The sequence below is a fragment of the Balaenoptera musculus genome, chromosome 2, assembly GCF_009873245.2.
Source record: "Balaenoptera musculus isolate JJ_BM4_2016_0621 chromosome 2, mBalMus1.pri.v3, whole genome shotgun sequence".
Taxonomy (NCBI): Eukaryota; Metazoa; Chordata; class Mammalia; order Artiodactyla; family Balaenopteridae; genus Balaenoptera; species Balaenoptera musculus.
Genome location: NC_045786.1, coordinates 140,644,206 through 140,657,665, shown reverse-complemented (window position 1 = coordinate 140,657,665; position 13,460 = coordinate 140,644,206). Strand labels below are relative to the sequence as shown.

General features: G+C 38.1%; 1 protein-coding gene across 1 annotated transcript; it reads right to left on the bottom strand.

Moving 5' to 3' along the window:
- CCDC196 (coiled-coil domain containing 196) lies at nucleotides 1–13,044 on the bottom strand. The gene is made up of 10 exons (XM_036843417.1): nucleotides 12,995–13,044; nucleotides 12,738–12,890; nucleotides 10,232–10,328; nucleotides 9,139–9,189; nucleotides 7,410–7,487; nucleotides 7,124–7,207; nucleotides 6,536–6,595; nucleotides 6,025–6,166; nucleotides 305–360; nucleotides 1–120 (listed from the first exon to the last, which is right to left on the bottom strand). The coding sequence occupies exons 1-10, from the start codon at nucleotides 13,042–13,044 to the stop codon at nucleotides 1–3; spliced, it is 891 nt and encodes a 296-aa protein (XP_036699312.1).
- Between the last annotated feature and the right edge of the window lie 416 nt (nucleotides 13,045–13,460).

Sequence of the window (13,460 nt, the reverse complement as noted above, 5' to 3'; positions counted from 1 at the left end):
CTAATCCTTCAGCGCTTCATCTGGCCTTGACCTCAGAAAAAAGAGCCTCCCTCTTCCTTCATCAGACTGACTTCCTTTAGCTCCTTGTTGTTCTGTGTAGGTCTTTGCGCCCAGAATTCTCTAAGACAGGAAAAAACAGAAAAAAATGACAGCTAAAGCACCAAGTGTCCTGGCACTCATTTTGCAAATCCTCTAAAAATATTAAATTAGAATACTAAAAATATTAACAAATGCATTCCAAAATTCTACACCCACTATCTATTCAAGCCTTTGAAATGATTTCAAAAACCAAAGTAATTTTCACATTAGATTCACTTTTGCCAGTAGTTGCTCTGCTCATAGCTGCAGTGTCCATGGTACCTGATGGGGAAAATTAGGAAAATGAGAGCTTTCTTTGAGTAAAAAAACCTAGTTTTATTTTGAGTTGCAAGGCTATTAACATTCATCATAGTACCATATCATTGTAGGACTGACTCTGGTATTAGCATTGATGTGGATTTTCTAATTGTTGTTTTAGAAAATAACTTCATCAAACAATGTTTTTAAAGTTGAAGTGGCAAACCTTTTTTTTCCGTTGAGAGCTCATGTCCCACAGGAAAAAAAAAAATCGTTTGAAGATTACATCAAGTAAAAACAATTTTATTTGAGAGCCTACAAAGTGTGCTTCCAATACAACTTTTAAATGAAGAAATGAGGTGATAAATCACGCAGATATCTGCACACCCTCTGGTAACCCAGACACATATTCCACAAAAATGGCTAACTGTGGACAGCGGAGAACAAACAAAAGATGAAGGTGGAGGTGGGGATGAGAAAGAGGAGGCAGAGAGAAAACCAGGCACAGACTGAGAGAGAAAGGGAGAGAATAAAAAGGGAAAGAGGGAGAATTGTAGGGTGCTAAATAGGCTCTGTGGTGAGTCAGTCCTAGGTAAGGGTTGCCAGACTAAGATATAGGACACGCAGTTAAATTTGAATTTCAATAAACACCAAATAATTTTTAGTATATGTATGTCCCATGCAATAGTTGGGACATATTTAAACTCAACATTTATTGTTTATCTGCAATTCAAACTTAACTGGGGATCTTCTTTCTATTAGCTAAGTATGACAACCTAATCCTAGACAACCTTCTGCTCTCCTGATTGTGTGATGCAAAAAAGTTTAGAATAGATTGTCACTCACTGAAATAATCATAATATGAATACAGGTACAGTTTACTTTTTTTTCAACCTTCAAAATGTATATTTAGGAAAGAAGACTTTTGTTCTCCCCTGGACTTCTGTGGAGTTTTATAGGAAGTGAAAGAATGAGCTAGTTTAGAAATTAACTTCAGACTTCCTTGGTGGTGTAGTGGTTAAGAATCTGCCTGCCAATGCAGGGGACAAGTGTTCGATCCCTGGTCCGGGAAGATCCCACATGCCGCGGAGCAACTATGCCCGTGCACCACAACCACTGAGCCTGCGTGCCACAACTACTGAAGCCCACACATCTAGAGCCTGTGCTCCACAACAAGAGAAGCCACTGCAATGAGAAGCCCGGGCACCGCAATGAAGAGTAGCTCCCGCTCCCTGCAACTGGAGAAAGTCTGTGCGCAGCAACAAAGACCCAATGCAACTAAAAATAAATAAATAAAAATTAAATTAAATTAAAAAAAAAAAAGAAGTTAACTTCACGACCTACTAATACCATGAACCAAAGGCTGACATTCAAAAGGTTCAAGTTGCTGCAAAGCTTGAAAAAGCCTGTATTTGAGGGCAATGCTATTTATCAAGGACTCAGATTGGAGCCAGCTGTGGGTTTCCACCCCTGCCTTTCAGAATTTTAGCTTAACACTACTATTTTTCCTTTCAGCAGCACCTGCTGGAGTGTATTCAGCCATTAGGAGGAGTAATACTAAAGTGAAGTAAAGGTTGAAGCTGGGGAGAATGACTTGCTTTCAGAACAGAGGGAGTTATAGAATAAATAAGGTCTCAAGAGTATTCATTTCCCACTGCACTGGGCTTTCATCTCAATTTATAAGTGTAGCAAAATATTCACATGCAACCTTCAGCTTCTTAAAAGAGCTCAAGGAAATGCTAAGAGTTGGGGTGGGCGTTTGGGGGTGGGATAGGGGAGGAGAAAAAAGCAAGGCTGTCAGAATCAAGTGTCTTATCACCAGTTCTATTATTATGGAAGATAAACCTCTTCTTTAAACACCGGCAGGTGTGATGGGAAACAGCTGAATTTAAAGATTGCTTCGTGCCTGTGCGCTCTAAGATAGGTGACTGCCAAAGGCCAAGAACTGCTCTCTTGACCCTACAGAAGCCTGGGAAGGGCTGCCGTACACTCTGGGTCAAACTGTAATTTTATACTGGTCTGGAAGTAAATCCCTTCAAATGTGGCCCGTCTCTGGAAAGACTTCACCGTGGATATAAAATATTTTTCTCTTCTATAAGACTAGGTGATGAAGTATGCTAAACCGATGAGACTGACCTGGCTAATGATACATACAACCTGGGCCTCAAGGGAATTTGCAAGTAGGGATTGCTTGAAGTGTTACAAAGTCAGTATTAACACAGGATTATATTTTGCCAACTAAACAGATCACACCACTGCAATGCAGCCAACCAGCACACAGGACAATCGATGTGGGAGGAGGAATTCTTGGCGAGGAGCAGTGCGATACCCCTCCCTCTACTTGGAAATGCCTATAACAGAAGGGTCTGTACCCTGATTTGCTGGAAGGTGTGTCCAGAATTACATTCAATCCTTTAAGACAGATCTGTGAAATTCAATTCTTTTGAAACTAGAGGAAAAGGAACATTATCCAGGAACACTACTAAGTACTTAAACTTCAAAAGGTCCCCACCTTGCGCAATTGCCTGATGTTTTAATTCCTTGTCCTGATCGCCTGATTTATCTGTGGTAGAAAAAAAACAAACAGTATTAGGGATTGTGGAGGGCGGGACAGTGGCTGTTTTTGGAATGGAGGACACTGTAGTTCACGGAGTGGAATAATAGGTACGGATTTTGCAGCAGAATGCTGAATTTAATACGGGATAATCAAGGCTGCCAGTAATACACCTCAGTGTCACAAAGCATGGCAGAAAACACCAATAGATCTTTTAATTTTTTTCATTTGATACATAAAAGTAGCACATTTTGTCCTAAGGGCAGTAGAAGACTGATGGCTCCCTGCAGGTTCCTGAATTACCACTGTTTATGGACTAAAGGCCTGGATGTGATTGGTGCCACCTACTGGGCTATATGCAGAATTACAAATCTGTCAACCCCTTTTGGAAGTAGTATTTCTTTTGTTACTGAGCAAATTAATGATGGGGGTATGATTCTTTATTGGGAGGATTATACATTAAACAAGTGATAAGCTTGAATTCAAATCATAGCCTTTAGAGGTGGAAGAGTCATAAGAAATCACATACTGGAACACTGTCACTTTATAGCATATTTTAGGAGGTGAGCTTTGGATATGCAGTCAGAAGCCTGGCTTCTCTGAACTAGTTTCTTGTTCTATAATACCTACCCCATAGAGTCATCATGAGGGTTACACAAAACCATGTTTTCAACATGCTCTATAATATGTTGTTGTTGCGTTAGATAAAGAAAAACACTGAAACAAAATGACTGGTCCAGGTCATCTAAATGGTTAGCCTCAGAGTAAGACCTGCAACTCATATATCTGACTCTAAATCCAGTGCTTTTCCCAGTAAATTGCTATTTCCCAAAATTTGATGGTGAGATGATTTTAGGAGGTAACTGCAATAAATTTAGGAGGTGCTGGAACACAGCATTAAATACTATAAATCACAGTGAGAAAATTATTCCTTTTTGATTCTTTCAAACTTGACACCTTGATGGCATCAAGGAGAAGAGTTTCAGTTTGGTGCTGGTTTTCTTTAAAACTCTCTACATCTTGCTGATCTCACTTCCTAATAAAGATAAAACAGGCCTTAGGGTTCAGCACTGTGTTAGAATACTAAAATTTTGTTCTCTGTATACTTATTATGTTTACTTTCTATTATAGAAAACTACATTTGTTTTTCGTTTACAACACATACTACTGTTGGTAATAATATCTTAATATAACTATTTTAAAAATCCCTCTACGAAGAAAACTAATATTCCTTTTGTTTTCTTTTCAATAATTAAACACTAGGTTATAAATAGGTCAATAAAACCATAATCTAAGACTTAAATTTCATATCCACTTGGGCTCAAACAAACTCATAAATTTTGTATATGTGTGTATTAGAAAATGAAACTGGCCTACAATCAGTGCTCAATGCATGTGCAATCAATAACACACAAGCAATGGGTCACGCATGCCTGTGGCTACATGCACTTGTGGTAACTGAACAGTTTAGTGCCCTATCGCTTAATACTCCAGAAGCATTAGAGGAGAGAAGAGAAAAGAGGATGTTGATCTGTGGGCTGTTCTAGTTCAGAGTTCAGAGATTCAGTGTTCTGCAAGCAAGGGGAAAAAAATCTTCCGTAGTGATCATGCTGAATGGAATCTTTCACTATTTATTTTCTTGGCTTGATTTGAATCCAGAGGGAAAAGATTTTTGGCTCCTTACTCTATGGATCCCTTGAGATGACTTTCAGCTAATTTTAAATGAAATAAGACGTGGATCTCTCGCCCTCATAACCCTCCCCTCCTCTATCTTTTTAATTCTGGTTGTATTCCAGGTTGTATTCCAGGTTCTTATTGGAGAAGAAAACCTCAAGCTTTCTGCTTTCCAATTCTTATCAGAACAACAGTTAAAAGAGAGACATGAATGGAACACTGGCTGAAGGATAGCTATTTCCTCCAATCATCCAGATTTTCTAACTTTTAAATATGGATCAAGTCAGACCAACAGAGTGCTATGGACCTGGACCAAATCACCTTGAGCTGATCCATCGCTTTTAAAAAAAGTTCACATCAATAATTTCTTATCAGATTGTGCCAAGGAACAGATAAGAAACAGCCTAGGAAATTTAGATTCTGAATTTATTTTAGAAATATTTTTGAGGACATTAGCTACTATGACACACATAGAGTGTCCTGTCCCCCTGATGAGGACCTGGAAGAGAAATTTCTCTCTCATTTCAGTACCAGTAAAAGCTGTGTTTCTTCTGAGAACTTGGTTTATTTTTATTTTGTGGACACCATAAATTCATGTTTCTTTTTCGGGGAAATTCATAACCAAGACTGAAGCCTACCTGTACCAACTGTATGGTACTTTCATTACACATTTTTATGTATTTACCTGGCTTCAACTTATTTTCCCTTTGCCTTGATTTAGTCATCTGTTTATTTGATCTTCATGCTGTGTGTGATTTTATAAGTTATTCAAGCCCTTATGGAATATGATTGAGAAGAAATTAGAGACATACATATTAATACTGATAAAACATTGGCATCCCTTAGCCATGATTTCTTATTGCATGTCTCTTTTTTAAATTACAGAGTTCAGATTCATAGATCCATGAAAACTTAAGAGCCCTTTCTTCCTGTCCCTCAGAAACCATTCCTTTATTTTTTTATGGTAAGCTATATGATTTCCTCTAATGATGCCATAAATTCTTTGGGGTGGGGAAATGGTGAAACTCCCAGAGGAATATCTGGATTGGTGAAACTCACAACCATTGTTGGATGTCTCTTTGGCCTTCTATTCTGAAGTAGCAGAGTCTATTCCAATAAGATTTGTGAGATCAAACTACTCTAATTCCTAAGAAAGGGGACGAGGTGAGGAGAAAACTAATATTTTATCAGGTGTCAACTATGTATCAACTACATATGCTAAGCACACAGTATATTACTCAGTCTTTACAAAGGAAAATTTTATTTCCTCTAGAGGAAACCTTATCTTGATATAAGGGTTTCAGTGTAATAATAATAATGATGATAGTGAAAACATTTATTATAACACTGCTAACTAACTTACTGTGTGCCAGGTATTGTGTTATCACTTTACAGGTAATGGGATCTCCAATGTAAAACAAAACAAACCTCAAATTGTGTACCTATGATACTCTACCTACCTTGGGACCCAGGAAGATTCAAAAATGCTTGCTTTGGCTCAAAATTCTGCTGTATGTACAGTGATAACTTCAGATCATTGGGCTTCTGGTAGTTCTTCAAGGCTTCAATTCTCGGCTCAATCACTTTGCCATTAAAGTCATTCTATAAGAGAACATTTTTCAAAACTACTCATATAGTATTGGCTTCTCTAAATCCACTATTACCTGAATCCTTTTAACTCAGAAGTTTAAAAATGATTCTATCATGCTCAGTCTTTAAAAGTGGGCAGAAATTATGTGTGATTTTTCCCCCCATTTCAAATAGGACAAAATCAAGATCATAGGGAAAAAGTGCTATACTCAAGGTAAAGCTGGAGATAGGTCTCTTCAGTCATCTTCTCACAAAACATTTCTTATAGCATGACAATTGGTAATCCAGATGAGAGGATCAGGTTTACCATTAGGAAACTAAAAGCCTCTATATTGCATGAATGAAATTGTACCCTGTGTCCAGGCTTGGAAGACTTAGTACCTGAATGAAGTTAGCTTGTTCCTGATACCTGACCCATTCCATTTTCCTCTGTTGCTTTTCCTGGTGGAAGAAAGAGCCTCTGGTGACAAAGTAAATTGAGATCAGAAATCAGTTTTCTCAATATGCTGCAAAGACTTTATAGCAAAATTATGGTGTCATAGATTCACTAATATATTGGTCTCAACTGCACAGTCCTCTTAATTGGCATCACCTGTACATCCCACTCTCCAAAAGCTAAAAGCTAAATGAACAGGATCGTTTTCTATCAATGAGTTGGCTGCGGGAAGATTAGATACAAGCATAATATCTCTAAATAAATGTTCAAAAACAAATTAACAAGTGTTTTGACATCAGATAGCTATTTCGAAGTTGTCATTATTGGTACAGATTTTCCCACTTTGCTCTAGCTATCATGATTTACCAGAAAGTTGCCGTGTCACTCTGACTCAAATGTAATACCCCAAGGGAACCAGATCTCCTATAAAATTTTGTATCAGTTCAGGAGCACACTTAGGCAGATTATTGCTACATTAAAGATTTCTAATCTATCAGCTCTAAAAGCCACTACTTTCAGAAAGATCATACTACCTTCCTTATTTCCTTCACTTTCTCTGCACACAATGTCTCCAGTTCATTCTTGGTCTTCCTAGATGATGAGGGGGTTTTGGGAGCCTGGGAAGAAAGAAGAGAGCTAAGGGAATAGGAGGTCCCAGGAAAGAAATGCAATGTCTTAGCAGACGGTAAATCCAATATACCCTTAAGGCCCAGATCCTTCCTATCTGTCTACCCTAATCAGTCCTGATTGTCAACGGGCTGTTGCCATCTGTGTGGCATCAACAACTTTGAAATTCTAAGCACCATGCAGTCCACTTGCCTTTCTGTCCTGTAAGTCTGCTTTGTTCTTTATCTGCAGTGCTTTTTGTTGATCACTGAGTTCTTCTGTGCTGAATGTCTGTAGAGAGACATTTTGGCAAAGCTTTAAATTACTGGGACTTCATGAGGGAAGTGGAAAGCCAATAGGTGTCAAGGCTTTTGGTTCCTGCCAGTCAGAAAACTCTCAGGGCCTGATATGAAAAGTGTACTACCAAAGGAGGTTCAGAATGGAATGAGCCCTTCCATCTGGTCTTTTGAGTGAAACTTATAATAATAAAAACTATTAACTGAACCTTTATTATATGTCAATCACTACTGTAAGCTACTTACTACATTACTTATTTACTCTACTACATTACAAATGTTCTCATTTAATCCTCACAGGACTATTTTTATTTCCATTTTATAGATAAGAAAACTGAGTCTTAGAGAGGTTAAGTCATTTGTTTAGGGTCACTCAGGTAGGAAAGTACAGAGCTGGAATTTGAACCAGATCTCTTGGACTCTGAAGTCTATCTTCTTAACCACTAGGCATACGATCTTGTCTCTCTATTTCTAATTGTCTAAAAGTATGGGGAGGGAAAGTCAATCACAAGCTCAGGTATATGGACATCCCTTATACAAAGTCTTTTGGGAACTCTGGAGAAACTGGATTTTGACAGAGGAATGATGCTGGCATATTTCCTATCACTAAGACTCAAGAACTCAGAAACTAAAACTTCTCACAATTCATAGAATTGATTTGTAGCTGCCACTGAGAACTAGGATCAGATCTCAGTACAAGATGCAGGGCTTGATAGTATCCTAATTATCTGTGCAAAGGTGAGATGGAAAAAGCAGTCAGAGATCACACTCACACCTGTTTATATCACAAGACAATCTGCTATTCAGGTCTCATAATTTGTGAAAAAGCACTTGGATCCCAAAGGCTTAGTCCACAAGGAATTTCTACCCCTGCTTGGTTTCCCAGCAAAAGGCCATACTATTTTTATATTAAACAATGCTGTGATTATTGCAAAGTCAAAGGGGAATTAGAATCAGGTATTCGTTCATTCAACTTAACATTTATTGATTGTCTACTATGTGCCAAGCACTGTGCTACATGCTAGGGATTCCAAGATGAGCAAAGCAATCAAGATACTGGAGAAGCATGTATTCCAGAACAGGGCAGGGAGATAAGAAACAAATAAAATAATAATAACACAATAAAATAAAAAAAATAGTGAGCTTATATTATAAAAATTGTTATGGAAGACATGAACAGAATTGTATAATAGGAAGTGGGGGGGGGGGGTTATGTCCTTTTTCAGGTGGAGTGAATAAGGAGGGCTTCCCTGAGGAGGTGACATTTAAGCGGAGACCTGAAGGATGAGAATGAGCCAACTATAAGAAAATAGCATTACAGCCCAGGGATAAAGCAAAAGCAAAAGTCTTTAGAAAAGAAAGGTCTTGGCACGTGGAGGCCAGTGTGGGAGGGGAGGTCTTCTATGAGAGGAGACTAGAAAGGTAGGCAAGAGCCAGACTATGCCTGGAATGGCTGTAAAGGGTTTTCCTAAGAAGAGTGACATTACTTGATTGTTTTAAATAAGATCAGAGAATGAATTGGAATGAGGCATGGGTGGAAACAGAGACATGAAAAAATGAGGATGTGGACCAGAAAAAAGGGAAGCTTCTTTGCATTATGGTTTGTAAGACAGATACTTTCAAGAGATCCTTAGAGGCACACATACCTTGTTCCATAGCATTTCCACTTCCTTCCGAAGCATCTTGTTTTTCCTTTCCTGTTGGAGGGGAAAAAGCAAACAAATAGAAATATGTGTTTGTCTAGTCATTAAAGTTGGAAGGAATCATTAATAGGGGAACTAAGGGGTAGGGGCATAGTAAACCACAGAGGAAGGCCATAAATGGGCCTAGCCCCAAACCCAGGAACATGAGAGATGAGATTGATGATGATGATAAAAAAAAATAACAATTTGGAATAGTAACTTTAATTATGGTAATTGTGGTATATCTATATAGTAGTGAGTTCCTCACACTTGAAACACTTAAGATGTTCTGATCATATGGCAGTTTCTTTGGGGCTTAGACCACTAATTTTTAATTTTTAAGATCCTTTATGTTGTTAATTTTTTAAAATAAACTTATTTATATTTTTATTTATTTATTTTTGGCTATGTTGGTTCTTTGTTGCTGCGCAAGAGCTTTCTCTAGTTGCTGAGAGCAGGGGCTACACTTCATTGCAGTGCACGGGCTTCTCATTGTGGTGTCTTCTCTTTGTTGCGGAGCACAGGCTCTAGGCGCACGGGCTTCAGTAGTTGTGGCTCGGGGGCTCTAGAGCATAGGTTCAGTAGCTGTGGCGCACGGGCTTAGTTGCTTCGCGGCATGTGGGATCTTCCCAGACCAGGGCTCGAACCCGTGTCCTCTGCACTGGCAGGCGGATTCTTAACCACTGTGCCACCAGGGAAGTCCTATATTGTTAATTTTTAAAAATCTTGAAAGAATCTCTCAGACCAAACTCTTTCCTTTCTTTTACTTTGGTTATTTTCTATTTCTTCTGAAATGTGAGGGGTTAATATGCTTGTATTCATTAACCTTTAGATAAAAAGTTTTTCAAAAGTCAAAAAAATAGAATTTTTGCTAGCTAGTTCTTATTCTTCCCAACATTTCACCTGACTCCCTTTGTCCTGACTCCAGGACTTTTCTAGATCAAGGACCTATGAGTGTTGGAGCACCAATGCTAGAGATGAGCACTCTGTCTGACAGCAATGGAATTGACAGCCCTGTTCAGAAGGCCATTCCCTGGAGTGCCCACCAACCTCTTACCAGATTCTGCTTCATCTCTTCTGCTTCCTTAATGAGCTCAATGACTAAGGATTCACCATTCCCCTTCCCTGCCATAATCTGCCTCATGATCTGCAGACTAGAAAGAAGACAGAGATATCACAAAACATAATACTTCCTAAAAAGAATATTAATATTCCATGACCAGTCAGAAACTACTCTACCATGAGAGGGAGATAGGGGCTGAAATCACAAGATTTATGGAAGTCCTTCTGGACATAGAAGGTCTCCAAAAGACAATTTCATTCCTAATCGACGTTTGCCTTAGGTATGTGCTCTATAATGAATTCTGTGCTCTGTAAGGCTCAAAACTTAGGTCTCCAACAGCTAGTGAGACTCCTCTCCACCCCTTCAGAAGGAAGTTTTGTTGTATGACTTTTGGGGTAGAAAGGGGTGTTTTTTTTTGCCTCTGTGAAGAAGGAGGTTGAAGAACCTCTTGTCTTAAGGATAAATCTCAGAATTATTCCCTACTCCCATCTCTGTCCATCTCCCCTACTTTGCTTCTCCACATAAAAAACATTTGAGTTAGTTGGAGAACCCACTTATATCCTTACGGTAGCCTCTAGAGAATCAAGCCATCAAGAAGTTTCTGACTCATGAAGAACCTAGGGGCAAGACAGGAATAAAGACACAGACCTACTAGAGAATGGACTTGAGGATATGGGGAGGGGGAAGGGTAAGCTGTGACAAAGTGAGAGAGTGGCATGGACATATATACACTACTAAATGTAAAATAGATAGCTAGTGGGAAGCAGCCGCATAGCACAGGGAGATCAGCTCGGTGCTTTGTGACCACCTAGAGGGTTGGGATAGGGAGGGTGGGAGGGAGGGAGACACAAGAGGGAAGAGATATGGGGACATATGTGTATGTATAACGAATTCACCTTGTTATAAAGCAGAAACTAACACACCATTGTAAAGCAATTATACTCTAATAAAGATGTTAAAAAAAAATTATCTTTGCCTGCATAATCTTTGAATAACCCTGCATATTTTCAGTCTTCTAAATATTGACATGATTCACAGACAAAAGAGTTTAATATTAGAATTTTATTGTATTTTATTTTCCTGAAATTGAATGAAGCAGTGATTTGTAAATTTTTTTGTATATTTGTTTTGTTGCAAATCCAGACTATTTGTTAGAGGCCTATTCATTCATTGTTTATTATTGTTAGTAGTTGTATTAGTATTAATAGCAGTAGTAGTATTGCTGCTGTTAATATTATGCTACTGCTTTCTGCAGCAGAGTTAGAATGTTAGAGTACTTTATGCTTAAGGAAAATGAAATATTATATAAGAGTGAAGAAGAAATGATATACATTTACTGTATTGGGGTGGTTGGTAAAAAATTAAAAGGAAAGAAAACAAGACCATGACTAAAAGAATTGATTTTTACCTAATTGATTTTCATCTCTTAGAATTAATGAATCCTATCATTTTTGTTATATTTGCTTTATAATTTTAATTAAAGATATAAAACGTTATGTATAAAGTTGAAATGTTTCATTTTTACACTTTCTAGGCTTATTTTTTCTCCTTAGAACCAAGTATGGCAGACTATGTGGGTAGTAAAATATTTTATGTTAAATTTTTAAATATTTATCTTGATTTTATTAGTTGAATCTTATTTTTTACTAATTAAAAGTCTTCTGTTATTCTAAAAAAAAAAAAAGAAGTTTCTGACAAAATCCGAATTAATATCAAATCTATGACTGTGAGAGAGGATATTCTTTAAAGGTATTAATTAACTTATGCTTATGTTCTTTGTGCTTTTCCCTCTCTAATTATAAGCAAAGAAGCCAGCCTTTGTGTTCTCTTGCCCTGAGAGGGCTGAGTTTCTCGGTTGTAAACAGCTGGTGCTTGACTACAACTTTCTGCCTGGCGTTTGTTCTCACAACTTTCTGCCTGGTGTTTTCTCTCCAAAAGTCTGAACTCCCTGAAATGTTTATGGTAAGGTAGAGAATGAAGGTAGACACATTAAGGTGAGATTCTCTGAAACTAGAAGGGAAAAAAGAGAGTTGGTGGATCCCAAGAACAGTGAGTGCCCTAGCAAAGAGTTAAGACCTCAACTGCCTAGTACATTTAGTAAGGCCAGACCCTAATCCAGAGGACTTTGATGCTCAGAAATGATTACCATTTCACTGCTTGGCGATGGAAGAACAGAGTCATCTATCCTAAAGTGACTCCACAAACATGAATGAGGAGCTATCTGTGTGACCATGATGGATTGAGGATAGTAAAGTCTCTTAACAGTTTCTTGGGAAGAAAAGTAATAACTGTAGCCCTGTGAGATGAGCTGAGTTATGTTTAATTCTACTAAAAGAAGAAGGTTTCCTTGCCACCCTGATTTTGTGGTTACATTCTTTTTAATTTACTATAGCTGAAGGTCTAAACCTTTTTAAAAATGTAAATAATCATTGCTAAATCCTATGGATTAAAGTTCTCTTGCCTTTCCCCTTCTAGGAAATCCTGAGAAGGGAACACTTACCTTCTTTGTCTTTCCTCCAAGTTAGACGTCAACTTCTGGAATAACAGCTTGTTCTTATCTTCTAGAGGTTTTAGCATCTCTAGCAGTTCCTGCTTCCTTAGTTTTAAATCCTCACTCAACTCCTTCAAGTAGTTGTCATCTATTTTTGAACTTCTGTGGGAAGAGACACTATATCTGCCTTCAACCCAGGCTAATAACAGAGACCCTCTTTTCGTTCCTGGATAGTTACCACTTGGCATCTTCCGTCAAAGACTCACCTTGTTTTGGAAGATAAGTAAGATCCTGGAGAGTTTGAAGCACTTGTCATCTTGAAGGAAAACTCCTACTCTAAGAATAAAAAAGGTCTTCTTGAAAATATGTGCCTTGTTGTTCCATTCAGTTAAGTCATCATTTTTGTGCTGCTGTTCTTGAAACTCCTGTTGCATTGGACAGATTTTTAGCTACAGGTTGAGGTCACAATGGCGCTAAGACCACAGATTTCATAGGTCTTTAAAGTAACTCCAACATCAGTGACAGCTTGTTGACTGAAAATACTACTAACTACATCTGAGCAGTTCTTGCCTTAGCTTTAACCAATGCCAAAAGTTTTATTCTGAAGTCTTTGACTGAATAGGGTAGAATCATAACACATCTATATTATGGAATTCCTATCGTGTTAGAAAGTGATGGTTTGTCAAAAATAACTCATCAACACCATCTTCCATGGCAATTGACCTCCATGGA

Bases quoted from the DNA above. Each gene is read 5' to 3' on its own strand.
- CCDC196 (XM_036843417.1), bottom strand. From the start codon at position 13,044: ATGACAAGTGCTTCAAACTCTCCAGGATCTTACTTATCTTCCAAAACA. The intron at 10,329-12,737 runs GTAAGTGTTCCC...TCTTCTTTCTAG, and splicing joins TTGGAGGAAAGACAAAGAAG to TCTGCAGATCATGAGGCAGA. The intron at 6,167-6,535 runs GTACTAAGTCTT...GTTCTCTTATAG, and splicing joins AACAAGCTAACTTCATTCAG to AATGACTTTAATGGCAAAGT.